The sequence below is a fragment of the Falco peregrinus genome, chromosome 8 (genome assembly GCF_023634155.1).
Source record: "Falco peregrinus isolate bFalPer1 chromosome 8, bFalPer1.pri, whole genome shotgun sequence".
In the NCBI taxonomy this organism is placed as follows: Eukaryota; Metazoa; Chordata; class Aves; order Falconiformes; family Falconidae; genus Falco; species Falco peregrinus.
The window spans coordinates 2,706,658-2,726,502 of NC_073728.1; the positions used below are offsets into that span (position 1 = coordinate 2,706,658).

Consider the following 19,845-nt stretch of genomic DNA (forward strand, 5'->3'; position numbering starts at 1 on the left):
TTCAGATTTTGTCTTGGTTACAACCTGTAATGCAACACTGTAGAAGCTGTACTGCTTTTGAACTCTGTGTTTACAGCTTTATTCACATAAGTAAAAAGAAGTCATACTAAGCAGGTGATTATTTAAACTGAATGTTTGAAAAATAGATAGCTGAGGCGAGAGATCTCAAAATGATCATAATCTGTTGAGGGTTACCAGTGCCAGTGTGTTGGAGAGGAGCAGCAGGCTAGCAGGGAGAAAAATCTAAACCAGGTTGGATAAGTTTTTCTGCAAATAGAAGCCGTCTTCTATAGAAACATGCTTTGGTGCGAATGTATTACTAAAGTTAATTCCCACTTTTTAATTTCAATTCAATAAGGCACTTCATCACATCTAAGTACTGTCACGATACAGGTGCTTTCCTTCATTGGGCCTTTCCTGTTTATCATCGACTTACTAGCATGAAGTAACCAATTACAGCGCAAAAGAAATCATTAAGCTATCTGAACACAGACTATGACCAGAAGTCAGCAAACTGAAAAGTTGTAGAAAAATGCATTTTTTTTTGTTAACTTTATGAATTATAGGTGTGGTGGTGTTTCTATTGTGGGACATAAGGGCGTTTTTCTAGTGAGACAGTGTCCTTTAGCCATAGAAAGTATATTGTATACATTTAAGTAGATCTTTAAAATGTGTGGCGTTTTCCTTTACTTAATGTGAAATGTATAAAAAGATAATGACTATTTCCTGTGTTCCAGGAAAAAAATAGTGTATGCTGTTTTATTTCCAGATATGTATCGTTGATGTTTTACATATGATTCTGTAGAGTACAAAAAAAGCCAGACCCAACCCAAACCACTATTGAACTACCAGTAAATGCAGGACATTGTACTACTTATAGTGAGAAAGAACTTTTTAATATAGAGAAATAAAAGTAATATAAGAAAAAATAATCATGCCTTAGACAAGACATGCAACTTCTAAACATTTTTGCAGGCACTAGAGGATCTTCTGGAACAGAATAAAAGACAGATTGAGGACATTGTCACCTTGGTGCGAGGAAAGCTGTCTAAGCAGAATCGAGTGACTCTAGGAGCGCTTGTTGTGCTTGATGTTCATGCTCGGGATGTTCTTGCATCTCTAGTGAGCAAGAAAGTCAAAGATGAGAGTGACTTTGAATGGTTAAGTCAGCTTAGGTACTACTGGGAGGTAAGTGATACCTCTCAATCCTGTTAGCAGGTAATTCCTGTTCACAGTTGTTCAGTATCTGCTTGCTTGCTCACACAGAGAATCGTTATGTACTGTGGGAATATCTGCTGGTAAAAGAATACCTATAACAAACCATTTTATGGATTGCTAACTGGAATGGCCAGTAGCCAGATGCAAGCAGTTTTAAATTAATTTTTTCATCGCTGCAGAGTCTCAGTACATTTGCTCAATCTGCAGGGGAGGTTACAGATAAAATTTGTTCACTCAAAAACTGTATTTTGGTTTTCTGATTCTGCAGGATAGCAAATGCTGTAGGGATGACAATTTGCAGTTAGAGGTTTTTAAATGACTTACTGTCAGTATTATTTTATTTTTGCATTACATTTATTGGAAAAATAACAGTGCTTATACTGTATAGTGGTAGGATACAATATTTCACATTCATCAGGGCAAGACATTGTATGTGAACAAAAAAAAAGTGTATGTAGAGATCATACATTGCCATATCAGAACCATCAGATTGACCATAATGGGCTATGAGTCATGATTAGTTCTGTTGATCTTTTAGAAAGTCCCTTAATGTTCTAAGTAGCTACACAAGACACTTTTACTCTGCAATATGGTTAGTAGCACCCTTTTTTAGATAACAGTTAATGTAAAAAAATGGTCTTTTTGTTTGATACTGTAGTTGGCAAACTTTTTTTTGAGTCACATTGAAACTAGCGTCTCAGAGCAGTCAGTAGCCTGCCTTGTAGTGGTTTCTAATAGCATCGGGCCTATTGGGGAACTTGAGGTATTGTGTTGAGTTGTGGGGGTGTGTAGGGGCGTTGAAATTATTGTTTAATCTATAAAATTAATGTCTCATTTGTTAGGAGGGGCATCTACAAACTAAGATGATCAATGCTGGACTGAGGTATGGATATGAATATCTCGGCAATACCCCTAGGTTGGTTATTACTCCACTAACAGACAGATGCTACAGGTAAAACTGCAAGTTACTGAATGTACTGTATTAGCAAGAATTTATTTAGTTGAGGTATTTTAATTAGTCCTGAGAACAGATGGCTCCAGAATTGTATTTTTGTGTTCTAATAGGCATAATTAGAATAGGACACATTTCTTTTGGTGGAATAGAATTGGTCCTGTATGAATATTTTAATTTAAATTTGTGATAAAATTAATCTTTTGTGACACTATAATTAGTGATAAATTGCAAGAGGATTTAGGTTTAGAAAGTGGAAAGTAGTTCTCTATTGTGAACTTATAGTACATTACTACATATTTTTAAACTATAGCTGCCCAGAAGCTAGTAAACTGCACCATCACAGAAAAATGTTTCTGATAAAAGCTAGAGCAGCTGGAAAAATAGCATCAAAATTTGTGCGAGCTGTGTTTTTTTTTTTCTGTTGCTTTATTTCCAGAACCCTGTTTGGTGCACTGCACCTACATCTTGGAGGTGCCCCTGAAGGTCCTGCTGGAACGGGAAAAACAGAAACTACAAAAGATTTAGCAAAGGCTGTAGCTAAACAGTGTGTGGTTTTCAATTGTTCAGATGGATTGGATTACCTTGAATTAGGAAAATTTTTTAAGGTGTGGATAAAACTCGAGGGTTATATTTTAAATTACATAAAAGCCCTTTAATTATTTTGACATTGGAAGTGGCCTTAAGGTATTGTAAATGTAATTGTTTTCTGCTTTTGGGCTGCGGTGTAATGCTAGTGTTGTACAGATAGGCCTTACTGTAAGAATCAACTGAGATATCAAAATGGTTTTTATGTGCTTTGAAAATTAAATACACCGTAATGATTTCACTTGCTTTCAATAGGCATCATAGATGCCATTTCAGTGAGTGCATTTTTAATAGCTGATTGCAAATTTTAGAGGACTTGAGGTTTAGTCTAAACTCTAAATAAGGTGGTGTCATTATATTATACAGAACAAGCATATTCATTTTGATATTAGCCTGAGTAGACAGCTCTGTATTACCAAAATCTATTCTGAATGGACATCTGTGTCTTACAGCCCAGTGTCCTGGTTTAACCTAGAATGATACAAAAAGAGAGCGAGTATGCTTTCCTCCCTGGTGTTATTCTTCCGTTCCGAGTCAGTGGCGCCACTGTAATGATGTGATTCGCCTTCAAAATTAAAAATGATGGAAGTTCACCAAAATACACTGAATTAAGAATTTTTATTTAAATGATGAAAGACAAATTCTGTGTTTATGTGGGAATTTTAGATTTACTCTTAGCAGAGTATGAGATGCCAGTGCTGGTACAGCTGAGATGGTACAGTAGCATTTTGGGAGCATATCTCAGCAAAGACCTGTGGATTAACCAGAACTGTAGGAAAAGAGAATTACTCTTTAGTTGCACTTAGGTAATGTGGTATGCTGTAAGATGCCATAACCAAAATAGTTAATTTTAGCTGTGCAGAAGTCTTTACTTGGCCTTTTGTCACTGTGAACTCTGTTAGCATAGAATTAAAAGAAGAGTAGGTTTTTTGGAGACTTGTTTAGTGCTGAAGTCTTCCCCCTTACCTAGTTGTAAAATACTGGCTATAAAGGTAAAACATGCAAAATTTGATAGGCACCTTGCATATGACAGAAGAATTAGGATTTTGGACTAGTTTGAACAGGTTTTTTGTCTTAATTGTTTGATTTGGTTGGTTTGGGGTTTTTTTACAAGCAAAGTTAGTTTTTAAATTTCTGTAATTATTTTTAAAACAAATTCTGTCTGGAGTGATTTTGTTTAGAAGTTTGTGCTCTGGATCATGGATATAAGTCCTTTCTTTGCCATTAAACCTTTTTCTTATTAAAGAATTGTTTTGATGTGCATGTCCAGAATAAGTACTTACCTATTTATTAGTCATACATCTGTCTCTTCTAGGGTTTATTGTCTTGTGGGGCATGGGCATGCTTTGACGAATTCAATAGGATTGATTTGGAAGTACTCTCTGTGGTTGCTCAGCAGATTTTTACTATCCAAAGAGGTAATCTCTTATTTTTATCATGCCTTTCACTTACATATGACAAAGAATAAAGATGTAACAAAACCTGCCCAGCAATGACATTAGTTTGTTTTTTTCTCCATAGGCATTAATTCAGGATCTGATTTAATAGCATTTGAAGGAACTGAACTGAAACTGAACCCTACATGTGCTGTCTTTATTACCATGAATCCTGGTTACGCTGGGCGTTCAGAGCTTCCTGATAATCTTAAGGTACTGTAACACTTGTAATTTTATTACTTCTAATAGCTAATACAGAAAGTAAAAAAGAAACAACTTTTTATTGTGTATAGAAATTAAGAATATTTAATATCAATTACCTGCAGTTTTTGATTACATTAGCGTAAAATACATCTCTCAGAGGAAAAAGAAATTAAGAAGGATGATCAGACTGAAAAATAGGAATAAACTAATTTTGAAAACGTTAGGAAGTGGTTGCTTGATTCAAGTTCTAATTCTTAGGATAAAAATAGAAAGTTTAAAAAAACCCACCTTTTTGTGTTCTTTGGCTAAGCACCTGAAAGTTCAAAAATTAAAAGGAATGCTTTATAGTGTACAAGCAGCAAATAATATCTTAATATTGAATAAAAATGTGGGGTTTTACTGATTTCTGTGTTTTCTGATCTTTTGGTTTTATCTGAAGGGACTTGTGTTTTTAATGTAAAGCCCTTTAGAAGTATTTGTCCTGTGTCCATAGAGGGAAAAGGAAGTCTGAGCAAATACCTCAATAAACTAATGAAAACGTAGAAAAGTACAGTCTTTGAAATACTTCTCAGAGCTGTCTGGGAAGTTTACTCACACATAGTATGAATACAAGATTCAAAAATATTACTTATGTAGATGAAAGAGGGTAATTTTAAAAATTTCCTGGTAGAATATGAAAAGGAGCGAATTTTTTTTCTGTTTGAAAGTATTCTGATGCATGTTTGGTAGAGCAATGCTAATAGGAGCCTGACAGCATCAACTTACTTATGGCACTATAGCGCTCCCCTGTTCGTTCTAGAGCTTGTGGTGGTTTATGCGTTTTGATTGTTAATCTTGAGTGAAGATAACCTACAGCCATGAATTGGCACAATGAAAAGTCTATTTCTAAGCATATATGGGAAGCTATTAAATATATTGTAGTCATAATTGTGACAGTTAAATTTAATTAGCTGTCAGTGTATTAATGAAATAATGACAAATAGTATTTTATGTAATTGTAGGGAAAAGTCATATATAATAACGTGGTATAATTTTTTCTGATGTCATTTTTCCTATATATGTTTAATAGGCTCTCTTTAGAACAGTAGCTATGATGGTTCCAGATTATGCCATGATTGCAGAGATCGTTCTGTATTCTTGTGGGTTTGTCGCTGCTCGACCTCTGTCTGTAAAAATTGTAGCTACGTATCGTCTGTGTTCTGAACAGTTATCTTCTCAGCACCATTACGATTATGGAATGAGAGCTGTGAAGTCAGTACTCACTGCGGCTGGCAACCTGAAGGTAAATGGTTTTTTGAATTTTCTTTGTCATCCAATAACTTACTAATGTGTTTCTCTCCTAACAGGAGGTACGCTATTCTACCTGATGGCAAGTAGCTGTTTAAAAGTTCATCCTGTGGTACCTGTGGAAATGCAAAGGGCGTGTGTTGGGGCATAAGCTGAGGAAAGGCAAGAAGAGGCAGAGCTACCAGGCCATTCTCCACACCACCTGTCACTGAACGACATGCCTTTTAAGGGTGCTGATTATCTTTCAAGAGTTCTAGTTAAATGCAGATTTACTGAGTTGGTTGGCATGTTGGCCACTGTTTTGCTATGCCTTTCGTATCAGGTTCAGATGCCTTTGTCATAGTATGTGAACACTTCCCAGTAACACGCTAGCTAGTATCTGCCCCATGTGACTTTCATCACTTTTCTATCTTTAAGGAAAAGGCTGTAGCCTTCTGTTTTGACTTGCATTGTGGATGAATGCATACATTTTGCTAGGAAACTAAACTGTTGTTTTATTAATTCAGTTATTTTTATTTAAGCAGACTAATATAAATTATCTTCCAGTTTCTTTTTCAACCTACAATCCTCCTATTACAAAAAACTCCACAAAACTCAAAATCAGTGACTAAACTATGTATTGTGGCAAAAGAAGCACTTTTTTTTATTTTGAGGTTTTTTATAGCCTGAGAGAGCTCTGTATGCAAGCTTTTAGAATTTCCACTTTGCTGAAAGCAGTAGTTTTACATCAAAGTAGGGGAAATGTATTTTTCTTCCTAAGAAGGATAATCCTAGAGAGCAAAAAGTCAGTGGTTTTGGAGAAAATATTACACCAGATCTATAGTAACGGCCATCACTGGGCATAAACTAAAGTGAAATTGGCCTGACCGTGGAAACCTGCTGCAGAACATGTGTTATCATCAGTGGACCTGAACCTGCCAAAATAATTGCATAGATGCACATCAGGAGATGTTCAGTAAAAGAGGCAAATTGAACATCTGATTTTAGAAACTATAAACATGAACTAACACTATTTTGTTTTATTTTTTAGCTGAAATATCCATTGGAAGATGAAGAAATTTTGCTCCTTAGGTCCATTAAAGATGTCAACCTGCCTAAATTCTTGTCTCATGATTTACCGCTTTTTGAGGTAGAAAACGTACAAACTTTTAGTAATCTAAAGAGCTTGCTAAAAATACGAGTTGATAAAAATATTATATAACAAGTTTATCATGGATGGATGAAAGACTTTTTAAATCTAGCTTCTAATTATTTTAAAACTTAGTCTTAACTATGCCTTCCTAGCAAATACAGTGAGCATTTGGGTTTTGGTAGTTTAGACCAATGGAAGTTTCTGCCAAGTCTGCTGCTTGAAATGGTAATGTACTGTATTTCTATATCGTGTATCCAGGATTTCAGAGTATCTGGTAAGTATTCTTATGAAATAGGTAGGTACTAATAGTTCTCCTCTTTATAAGAGAAGATTTGGATTTTCATTTATAATGTGCAAAACAGTAAACAAACTAAGCGGGTTGCATTCATTCTTGACCTGAGTTGAACTTGGCATGGAGAAAAATGTGTAACTAGCTCCCCTGATGTACAGGATGCACTGACACAGGCAGTCAGTGTCGTAATATGTGCCTTTTGGATTGGATTTCTAATCTGTTACTGCAGGATAGTCAGTTTAAAATATACCACTGATTGAAGCAGACATGCCTCACACAAATGGGAGCTGTGAACTCCATTAGGAAGAGTTTGCCATCTTCTTTGGTAGCTGTGAGCTTTCTGTGTCCTGTTAGGAAAAGAAGAAAGGGTCTGGGTTGGTGTATATAGATGTCTGGAGACTGTGAAGACACTGTCCTTCATGTATAAGGTGCTTAATACTTTTGTGTAATTTTGTAATGGAAAAAAAAAAAAGATAATTTCTATAAGAAAACATCCATGAGGGCATGAAAGTAATATGGAAGCTCTTTCCTTTAGGAATTTTAAGAAAAAGCCTTAGAAATCTGAGGCACAGAAAAGGTAATTGCCTTGCCCAGAGTTATGTGAAATGTAATGAATTAGAAACTGGACATATGTCTGTGGACACTGTTACTCTAATTAAAATTCTGCTTAAATTATACACTTGCTCCTGAAAGCAAGTCATGAGCATGGAGGGAGGTTGCATATTGTCCTAAGTTTTAAAATAATGGGGATAAATTTAGATAAGTTGTCTGGGAAAATTGAAGCGCCTTCACTAGTTGTTTGTCTGAGTTTCAGTCTTTAAGAAGAAGATTAGCAATGTTAAGAATTCAGTGTACAGAAATTACATTTATTAAGTAATACTATATGTTTTTCACTTGCCTAAAATAATAAATGTATGCTGATTTAGAGATGACATAGCCTGCACATACTAATACTTTGCTTGTTGGTATATCCCAAAAGTAGGAAAACTTCTAGAAGTTGAAACTGGGAAGTATCACATTATCAACTTGTAATCAGCAAAAGGCTAAGGAATGTAAAGCTAAAAACTAGAATTAGATGATTCTGTCAGTGCAGAACAGATGCATGTTAGAAGGAAGACACCAACAAGTGAGCGTGACTCCATGATGTTGCAGTAATTAGTTACCCATTGGGGGACAGATTTAAGGGTCAGCAGTAAGTTAGACCTAGAGTATGTGGGAATTGTAATAGCCTAATTCTGTTAGTTCTGGAATAAAGTAGCTTTGTTTGAAATTCTTACCAGACACAGAAAGAATTATAAAAAGATTTAAGTTCAGCAGTAGTGATGTAAATTAAAATTTTAAATATGATTTTATGAATTATTTGCATTTTTATTGTGAGAAATATAAATTTCTACCCTCCATTTATATATCATGCTTGAAAGAAATGGCAAACATTTCCCTCGTTTATTTGAGTTATGGTGGTTTTGCCATTGTTGTTCAGATTTCCAGTGCCGTCAGGTACATCTGACTTGAGATACACAGTAACACTTGTGTGTTTATATGGAATCGTACGAATGATGCATGCTTTCTCTGTCTTGTTTTGCTCAAAACTCTGCTTCACTTCATTTTAAATTATTTATGGTCCATCCAGATTTTTGGATCTTGATTTTTATTTTTTTTTAATGCTTAAATAAAGATGTTCCTTTAATACTATCCTGTAGTATATTGCATTGGGCCTATCATAAATATATGTTTCATATAACATAACCCTATTAATAGGTTTGTTTATAATACTGATTCTGCTCTGCTGTGAAGAAGACACTCTCTCACCCAGCAGTACAATTTATGCTGTGATACTAAATGGTTTCTTATATTTCCCCATATTTATGTCATCCATATTGTAGGAAGGAAATGATTAATAGAATTTTTTTTCTCTAATGATCTTGGTTATAAGATCTAGTAGGCATAGAAAGACCATACTTTAGCAGAAGTGTATAAGTCTTTAATTCTTTAACAGGGAGCATGACCAAAGAGTGCAGGAGATGAATAACCAATGGAAATTTTACATCGAATGTGTTTCAGATAAGAAAAGCTGCTCACCCAGAACACAGCTTGATATTTCTATTTTGGAAATATTATTATTTTCATTGGAAAAGCCCTGATTTTGTCATAGTCAATTGTAAAACATGCCCCTGGTACCACAGACTGTTAAGCGTTTATTTTCATATGCTATAAGAAAACAAACACTTTAAGGTCAGGATGCGGTATGTTCATTAACATGTTAGCAGTGGAAACTAGCAGTGCTAAAAGGAAACCAAAGCACACAGTGGAAGGAAACCAACATAAGTAATAACAGGGAAAATTCAAAATAATGAGATCCTCATTGAAATGATAGCCCAGAGATTCTTTTTCTCACTTGTTATGTCTTCAATTTATTCTCTCTCTTTCTTGTTTTGTTGTAAGCAAAACTGCAGGATCTTTGCTTTTAAATGTAGATTTCAGTTATTTACTTTTCAGTTATTGAGGAAAAAAGGTAAATGCTTTCTGTACTTTATAACTGCAAGTTTTATAAACTAGTTTAATGAAAGCTAATGTTTATTAGGAAATAATACAGTATGCTTAGATAGTAAATTGTTTCTTTATGTGCCCAGGTAAACAGGAAAAAGATACATACAATAAATACCAATAATAATTTACAAAGTCAGCATTTTGGCTCAGACAAGGGTGACATGAAATTCACAATTATTTTGTTTTAATCAAAATAGGTATTAGTCTGCCTAGTGTTAACAAAGGGTTGATTGCATGAGTTTCAAACCAAATTACTGTGAAAGTAAGTGTACTTTCCAATTTATTGTTTGGTTAGGCTATTACTTCTGATTTGTTTCCTGGTGTGAAGCTACCAAAACCAGACTACAGTGACCTATTGGAAGCCATCAAAACAAACTGTGATGCTATGAATTTGCAAATGACCGAGTTCTTTACAACAAAGATCCTGCAGATATACGAGATGATGATTGTGCGTCATGGCTTTATGATAGTTGGAGAGCCTTTTGGGGGAAAAACATCTGCCTATCGAGTTCTGGCAGGAGCATTGGGAGACATATGCGAGAAGGTATCTAAACATTTTTATAAAATATTTCTGGTGAAAACTATATTAAAAAAAATTTTATAAATATTACAGTATTTATAGTGAATACAGAATTTACTTTAGGGAACTTAAAAGTGTAAGGAAAAGCTAAAGGATTTGATTGAGAAGCTGTACTTCCAAAGTTAGGTAAGATAGGCTGACCCAGTTTTAAATGTATGCATTTCATACTTTTCATGGGTTTCTATACAGGGTGTTTTCTTTAAACTCTTTCATTGGATTGGACAAGGAATGAATTAGCTACTTGAAATTTTATGATAAACTGTTCCTTGTGAAAGCTTTATACCAGATTTCCAACTTAGGAGAGCGGTTGAACACTTTTAACTGACATTATGCCATTTCAAACTACACCAAACAATAGATTTGCTTCATAAACTTACACAAAGTTTTGAAATTTTCTGATGTATAATAAATCTGAATAAAATAAATCCATGTAAACTCTGTTTATAAATAGTCTTAAATTTTGATTATTTTTGAAACCCCAGTAACTTAATTTTTCAGACAAATTTTGGGCCTGAAACAAATCCAAGATCTGTTCAGCTAAGTAACTTCTCACCTGACACAGAAGTGGGTAATAATTATCATCTGTGGAACATTTCAGTGGTCCAGTAGTGCAGCTATACCAAGTCTTGCTCAAATTCAAGCCATCAGTATATTACATGGGTACTCTGGAATCCTGCCACTTGGGCTGTGGAGGCTTTTGCAGAATAATCTAACCGTAGTTATTGTCCTTAGTATTCTGTGCTCCGAGAACCTCTAGATTTAGTCCAATCTCATCTGCTAGGATGAAACGTAAACCCAATACAAGGCACTTTTGTAGCTGTTTCTGAAATGAAGTGATTGGGATTTGAGGCTTGAGAGGTGACTGGCCTACTTGGTGAACTCCCGGCACCCCCAAAGTAAAATAGTGATAACCATGAAGCATAAGAGATCTTCAGGACACGGAATTTCTTCAGGCTGGCTGACTGGAAACATGCAACCAACCACCTTAGCAAAATTGTTTCATTTCCTTAATGGTGATCTTTAGGCAGGCGCCTTGTATTTTTGTGCTGATATCAGGAAGACTAGGCTGGCTGGGCTTTCTGTGATGCTGTCAAACAGAACTCTGTTCTTAGGGTCGTTTATTAAAAGCCTGGTTGCTTCCCATGTTATAGGTTACATTGTGAAGCTTTTGCTTTAGGTATGTAGGACAAATTTTGTTCCTGCCTGTCATTCCAATAAAAAGGTATGTAACTTTCTGCATTTCCTTGTAATTCAGTGAATCCTTGTCCACTCCTTCCCATTTCTGTCTGTTAAGGAAAAAGTTACATGGTAGAACAAGAAACCTGTCTGATTATTTTCTCCCTGTTAGCTCAGTTTCTCTATCAACTCTAATGATTAATTTAATGGCCATCACAGCTATTGGAGCTTCCACCCCCCGAAAAAAGAACAGTTATCCAACTAATCAACAAAATTTCATTTTGATGATAATAATTGCTTTTGCTGGAGGTGTTTTACTGTTTTGAAGAAAATCTCATTGATCTGAACTGATCAGTGTTTAGTTCTGGGAGCTCTAGCAGCTCTATTGGGACTATATGTGAATTTTGTTATTAGGGGGCATTGTGGTGGCTAAGGTGAGAAGGATATATCTGTGATGAATGAGGTAAGAAGCTGCTAACAGAAATAATACAGAACAAAATTGTACATGCAAATCTTGAAGATTCTAAATCTGAAATTTTGTTATTTCAGCAGTGTTTTCACTTTTTGGCTGGGCAGCTGTGATGAAGTTGCTGTACTCAGGGTTTAAGTTGATTTTTGACATACTTATGTGTTCACTGTTCAGATAGCTTACAACTCTTTCCAAGAAGTTGTTACCCATTTTCCCTTTCCTTAATATTCCCTGTGAATATTCACTGTATGAAATAAAAAAGTATGTTAGAATGAATTATAATTCAATACAAACCATCAGAAAACAAAGTTGTAATCATACTTTTTTATAAACATACTTGTTTCTTCTTTGAAATATTAAATGCCTGCATTTTACATTTCATGATGGGAAACAAAGAAAGATTATGTCTGCCTGTGGGAGGAAAGCAGGCAGAACAGGCATGAAATGATGTCAGACTCCTGGTTTCTCAGTTAAAATGCATAAACAAGAGGGCTGCTTTTGGAAGAAAGGGGGTTTTTTTGCTTAAATCAGGGGTAGACATTCCTATATTTTAAGGCTTTAGTAAGTAGGTGTTCAAATGAGTGCAGTTTGTCACCTTTGCTTGTTTCATTCCGGTGGAACAGTGGTTCTCCACCACCTCATCTCTGATGTGTGCAGCGTGCAGTATGTAGTCAGGTGGAGAGAAGAAAAGAATTGATTTAATTTTAATCAAAAAACAAAATTAGATATTTTTACATAGTTTAAGTAAAAAAAACCCCAACAACCAAACCCCAATCAAAAACCCAAACCAACTTTGTAATGTCGTTTTAACATCAATCTCAGAAATTTACCGAGGCAGTTACATGTATTCCGTAAACATGGGAAAAACGGCATAGAGAGAAAAAAGGGCTTGGATTGCTGAAATCCCTCTAAGTATAAGAGTAGAACTTGGGTCTCCTTATTGACTACCTAATGTCCAGTTCACTAACATTGAAAAGAAAAGAAAAAGAAAGAAAGCAAAAGAAAAAAAATCATTTATCAAGCCACTGTTCATATTAAAATTAACTTTCCAACTACATAGGATAAATTTTCAGTAATTGTCTTCAGACACTTGTAAACCATCTTTCAAGTGTAACATGTAATGTCCTTCCTGCTGTAAACTGATGAAATTTTTATGAAGATTTAATTATAACTGTAAAATTCAAAATAAAACATGGCATAATAAATTGCATGTTTGGTGTTAACAGATTCTGTTACTTTTGTGTCTTCAGGGGCTGATGGAAGAAAACAAAGTTCAGATAACTGTTTTAAATCCCAAATCCATAACAATGGGTCAGCTATATGGACAGTTTGATCCTGTGTCACATGAATGGTCAGATGGAGTACTAGCAGTGAGCTTCAGAGAATTTGCTTCTTCACCAGTAAGTGCTTAACAGGCTTAGAGCATTTTGAGAAATGGCTTTTCAAATTATAAATTTTAAATTTTAATTCCATGTTGTTTGCACAGCCATTGTGGGATTCATGTGTTTAATCATTTGAATGCAGAGACTGCAGTTTGGCTTGATTGTAGTGTGTGCCGTGCAAAGTACTTTCTGGAAGCTGGTGAATTAAGTTTTGTGTTTCAGAATTCCTTGTGTGAAGATAAATGGGCTTTTTGTGTGTGTGTATGTTATAAATAGATGAATATTTAATCTTTCTACCATGTTGTCATCCCTTATTTTGTATTGATTGTGGCCCAGATCTTTGCTGTTTAGGTATGTGGGCATTTTGACGTTTATTTTGAAAGAAAATAGTGAGTGTGCCTTATGGCTGACGTTCCATTAAAATCCACTGAAATATTTTCACTGCATATAATAAAAGGTGTATCTGTCTGACAGATACCTGACTTTTTTTGCTTGTGATTGCAGTATGGGACTCTTTGCCCCTATAAACTTAAATAAACTAATAGCATATTGAAGTTGATCACTGCAAAGTTCACCATCTGTAATAATATTTGCAGAACCGCACAACTACTTTGTGTTTTCCTGTAAGAAATGTGATGAATACCTATGACAATTTGCTTACATTGTTAAAAACCCCCAGACATACTGCATTTAGGTAGGCCATATTCCTTTAGTTAGTTCTGTTGACTTCCATGGTAAGTGTGTGGTAGGTGTTACTGATGAGTAGTAATTGGTATTAACAATCTCACTGTGTGGTAAGTCAAAATATTGGACTATGTTGCAGTTTACCAGAGCAGTGTATTGTATTGCAAGTGTTACTGCAGGAAACCAGTCAAAGATATTAACCTTTCTATAGTTAATTGTTTTATATGCTTTAAAGTTATAGAACTAAATTGTGAATGTAGATTGTGATTTCAGAAACTGCATGTGAATACAACTCTGTGCTCCGAGGGCTTTCAGTTATTGTTTTGTGGAAAATAACTTCAGATCTAAAATACTTACTTTAAAGTAAATGTAATAAAATAAATTACTAATATTTGATTGAAAATATTTTATGCAACCCAGACTCCAGATAGAAAATGGCTGGTTTTTGATGGACCAGTGGATGCAGTATGGATTGAGAATATGAATACTGTGCTTGACGATAATAAAAAGTTGTGCCTTATGAGTGGAGAGATCATCAAAATGTCACAGCAAATGAGCCTTATTTTTGAACCAATGGATTTAGAAGTTGCTTCGCCTGCAACTGTAAGTACCTGTCTGAAAGACTGATTAAAAATGTGTTTGATTATTGTGATATATATTCTAATTCTAAAAAATATACTTACCTGAAAATAGTAAATTTTTTTTGTATTTCTTTGATATACGTTTAAAATTAAGAACCTTGTAGCTTGGTTTTCTTGTTCAAGTTTTTAATAATCTTACAATATGATGTGACAAATTGCATAAACATACAAATGTAATGTAAATTGCATGTACGGAAGACCCTGTAACTGTTTAGAGTCCAACCCTTGCAAGTATCTGACAAGAAAAATAAAATTATTCATGTGCAAATCTTTAATCTCCCAGACAAATTCGGGTAAAAACAACAATCACTGGTTTTCTGGCATCTCTCTATATCTATCATGCCTATTTTTTCTGATGGCACTTAATGGAATACCAAACTTTTCTCTTAAGTATGAATAGAGATTCAGATAATAATGTAACAGAAGAAAATATCTGTATAGTCATACTGGGAATGACTTTTTACTTAAAAAAGTATATAAAACAATTCAAAATTAAGTGATGTTAATATTTAATAAGGCACTGTATTAATTTATTTTTTTTTTTATTGAGACCTTACTGTTGGGAATTAATTCTATTCAAGAGGAAGATCTGTCTTTGACGTTAGGTCTCCTGTTGGCTGAAGGAATAAAGCTGGGTTGGAAACCTCCCTGTCTCAGGGCTCACAGAACCCCACTGTACATTTATACCAGCTTCTAATAATCCTAAGAACTATATGTTGTAACACTGAATGTTATTTTAAGTTCTGGTAGATAGGAAAAAAATTTTGGAGATTGTGTAAGATGAGTTGCACCTGTTTGTTTCTTTATTTTTAGGTTTCAAGGTGTGGTATGATCTATATGGAGCCCCATATGTTAGGCTGGAGGCCATTAATGATGTCTTGGATAAACACAATGCATTCAGGAATCAACTCTGTGCATAAAGAATTTATAATAGGCCTGTTTGACAGAATGGTTCCACTCTGTCTTGAGTTTATTAGGAAATACACGAAGGTAGGATAAAGAACTTTTCCGAGACACTAAGTGTATGAATTAGTTTCACTTCCAAGTGACAGAGGAACAAATTGTTTTGTTTGGACCGTATTAATTTATATTTATAACTTTGTAGAAACAGCTGTTAAGGTGAAGGCTGTGAGCAGTGTATTGTTTTAACTGCTTCTGAGTGTATTTTATACACATTTATCCTGCACCTCTTTTAATCTTCACAGTGAGGGGGAAAAATCCTGTACCATCTAGAAATCTCTTTTCAGAGTTAAAACACAGCTGCAACGGAGCGTTTCTTTCTTCTCAGGAACTGTCTCCTACTTCAGATACAAACTTAATTCGATCATTAATGAATTTGATGGACTGCATGATGGATGAATTTGCTGATGAAGCCAAAGTTAAAGCTATGAATGACCATGATATTTTCTCTTGGCTTGAGGTAGGCAGTTTAACCGACAGAACAGGGAATTCCAAACCAAGCTTTAGTGAAATGGACTTCACAGGCAATAAAACCTGTATTTTGTAATTGGAATACATACTTTGTCATGTCCATGGAGGAAAATACTATTACATTCTTTATCACTGATACATAATTGAGTCTGATGTGTTTGATGTCTTCATATAAATTTAATGCATTTTATACAAACCGGCTGAAATTGTATATGATGCTCCAGTTTCTGATATCTGAGGTTATTACTAGTTATATCAGTGCTATCTAGCAATTACAATTCAAGGAAAGCGCTGTTAACAGACATAGCTATCACTGTATGAGATAGGCCTTTGAATAACAGAAAGATAATCTAAATTGTTCTGGAATAAAAAGCAGTCTGCTTGAACTTTCTCAAATGAATGGCTTTGAGCTGAGCAGGTCAGGCATTTTGCTGCCCAGCAGAGGTGAGCAGATGCTGAAAGCATAATGGTGTTCTGTTTTACCAGCAGCATGGTCCATACTATATGCATAAAATCAAGTTGGTCCAATGTAATTACACTGTGATTTGTGGCAAGTATCTCTGACTTCAGTGAATGAGAACTTGGTAATATGCAGGTACTGAAATTACATTTTGTTTTTTTCCAACTCTAGGGTATTTTTTTGTTTTCACTGATATGGTCTGTAGGAGCTAGCTGTAAAGAAGATGATAGACTGAAGTTTGATGGAGTTGTGCGAGAAATGTTTAATGGACCAATTAGCAAGGAGACAAGGGAGCGATACAGATTGTTGAGGAATATTGATCAGCAGCCTTCAAAAGCTTTCACAGTCCCATTTCCAACAGAAGGAACAATTTATGATTATCGGTTTGTCAAAAAGGTGAGGACTGCAAAAAACTTCCGTTTTGAAGTAATCGTTTATGTATGGTACAAGGTGTGTATTGTTACTGTAGATTTGGTTCTGCTGCCTGCTGCGTGTACCACTGGATAGCCAGACATCCCTCCTTGCGAGCTGGTGATGGTCTAGCGTGCTGGCTGCGACTTGCAGCGCCATGGCCTGACGTTTTGGTTACCAGAACTGCTACTGTGGCAGAACAAGTTTGCAGCAAATCTTAACCAGTTGGGGGGGGAGGGGTGTTTAGTTGGTTTTTATTTAAAAAAAAAAATATTGATTTCTTGCAAGTTTATTTTATTTTGGGTTTCAGCCTTTTTCTTAGGTTGAGGAAGAAGCACTTGAAATACTTTAGGCCATAATTCTCTCATTACTCATTATTATACTCTCATTACATAACTCTCTCTGCCTCTTCTTCTCTGCTCTTTTTTTGGGGATTAAGATGTGGATCCATAATGCATCTCTCCCAGTGGAGATGAAAACTTCAAACACTGGATCTGGTGTGCTCCAGAGACTCCCAAGATAAAATAAACGTACCTTGGTTTTGAGTTGGTCGTTCCTGTGAAGTCCTGTTGCAGTACAGTGAGAATTACTTGTGTCTAGATTTCAGGTCATGCGTGATTCTTGCCTCTTGCCAAGGAAAGTGGCTGAGATTTCAATCAGCAGTAAAGGCTTTGTGTCTTCTTATCATAATCCATAAAAACATGTTCCTGAAAAGGAGTTTTTGTGTTCAGAGGTGGGAATATGCCCCCTCTAAGAAAGACTTCAATGGAGATCAACCTCTAGGAATTTCATGTGACTTTTATCTCAAGGTGGATTGTTTTTGGGCTAGGATAGAACATACAGTTGTTTCAAGGCTGTTTAGGAATTTTAAAAATCTCTGTATATTAATTTACTCTTGGAGAGTTTTGACTTGTTTTAAGGCTCCTGTAGTAGGTGGATCTAAAAGACAAAGCTTTGCTGTGGAGCTTCAGCATGAAAATTAACCTGCCCTCAAATTCCCGTAGTTTGGAGGTATTTATTATGAATGAGAACCTGTGAAAAGGCTGATGATGCTTTTTTAGGTTTAGTGATTAAATTTATACAGCAATTTCCTATTTTATTACATATTTATATACTATATATAATGTATATATAAATATATGTATTTTTCCATTACATATGTGTAAGCATGTGTACAGGTAACACAAGGTAAAATTAAGCCTTTGTGGTTCAGTAGTTGCCTGCTTCATGCACAGGCATTATGTTTTGAGGTACTCTGAAACTGATAGCATTGCATTCTGAAACAAACTATGAAATTATTTTTTAATCCTTCTGAACATTGGTTGATAACCCCATCTGTTAAGTCACAGAATTTAGATTTTTCTATTTCCATTGGTCCTATGGTGTTTTTTCCAGTTTATAATAAATATATGACTTTCGTATAAATTGAAATAGGGAGCAGGAATTTGGGAGCCCTGGGTGGAGACACTCAAATCAACTCCTCCTATGCCTCAAGATATGATGTTTAATGAAATAATTGTACCAACTCTGGATACTGTTCGATACATGGCATTGATGGAATTGTTGACAGTGCATCAGAAACCTTCAGTGTTTGTGGGACCAACAGGAACTGGGAAAAGTGCCTATATTACTGTAAGTACTTTTAATATTGACACTAGCCATAGTTATGAAAGGGGTAAAATGAGGACCAAATCGATAACTTTTCTAGAAAAGGAAAATGAGACATTAATTGTTGGATATTAGGAGATAAAATTATGGGCAACTTATTCTTTCCATGTGTACAAATATTACGTTTTCGGTCTAAAGGAACAAGTCAGACTGTGAAAGCAGAAAGTGAAAGCAGATTTTACTACATTTTTGAAATAATTGAGTCCTTATTTTGGGATGGAGTGTTCCCTTTTTTCATCTTCAGTCACCCTGTGATGCTTTGTTCATTTTAATTTTGTCATGGGGCTATTAAGATAACAATATGGGTAATACAGAAAATTATTCTAATGGTCTAGATCACATTTTTAGATAAATTTTAATTCTTCAGACAGATCTGACAGATACTATGGGTTAAATGCTGATACCATCCATCTTTCTGGGAGACTATTAGAGCCTTGACAGGCAATGGAACTGTGCTAGTAGAACCTTCATGCTTTTGAGGTTCACTTACAAGGATTTCCAAATTCAGCATTTTTCACTGGGTTCCATCTAGATCTGTGGGAAAGTGTGCTTTTGAGGCAAAAAGGGCATATGTGAGTGGAGATATGGCAAAGCCATTGTGTTTTTAGCTAATGAGAGTCTCAAAGTAATTCAGAAGAGAGAAGTCATTCCTCTGAGCAGCAGCACGAAAGTGCTTTTATTTGTTCTTTTTTTCCTTCAATATGTTGTTTTGTAGAGGATGTTGCTTCTGTTGGTTGCTCCAGTGCAGTCAGCATGAAGCCTGGGCACACGCAATTATTTTGCAGAGGGGGCAGACCTTGGGAGTTATGTAAGCAGATAAAATAAATCTGACTTTATGGTCTTGAATCTGTTACTTTCCTTCTTTTTGTGTGATAAAAATTAATGGTGAAGTTACTGACTAAGGACTAAACTTAGTTTTGGTTTTAAGTTACTTTTCTGAAATACTTTTGAAGAAAATAAATGCTAAGACTGGAAGATCTGTTCATAAGAGACTGTTCCTGGAGTACTGATCTCAGAAATGTAATAAAGCATAAGTAAACCTTTGTTGATAATGAAGAATATGACTACTTTCTACTGCCCGGTTCATTACTGGCGTGATATATAAGAAAATTATATTTCTTCAGAGTTCAGAACTGATAAAAAGGATAAAAGAAATAGGGCCATTAAGTCACACTGCTCTATAGTTTCCTTAAGCTGTCATTGTACATTTTTGTGAAGCAGCTCAGATTTTTCCTTCAAGGATAGAGATAAAACATTCTTCTGAGAAAACTGTATGGTGATGGTCTC

The 19,845-nt window shown here is 35.1% G+C and overlaps 1 protein-coding gene across 1 annotated transcript in view; it reads left to right on the forward strand.

The window, feature by feature from the left end:
* Positions 1-19,845, forward strand: part of DNAH7 (dynein axonemal heavy chain 7) — a 111,743-nt gene that overhangs the window by 37,574 nt on the left and 54,324 nt on the right. The window contains 14 exon segments of the mRNA XM_055812961.1: positions 976-1,188; positions 2,061-2,170; positions 2,610-2,778; positions 4,074-4,176; positions 4,280-4,407; positions 5,468-5,680; positions 6,716-6,814; positions 9,952-10,200; positions 13,132-13,281; positions 14,368-14,550; positions 15,402-15,578; positions 15,877-16,008; positions 16,651-16,875; positions 18,325-18,522. Coding sequence (XP_055668936.1) covers positions 976-1,188; positions 2,061-2,170; positions 2,610-2,778; positions 4,074-4,176; positions 4,280-4,407; positions 5,468-5,680; positions 6,716-6,814; positions 9,952-10,200; positions 13,132-13,281; positions 14,368-14,550; positions 15,402-15,578; positions 15,877-16,008; positions 16,651-16,875; positions 18,325-18,522 — 2,349 coding nt within the window.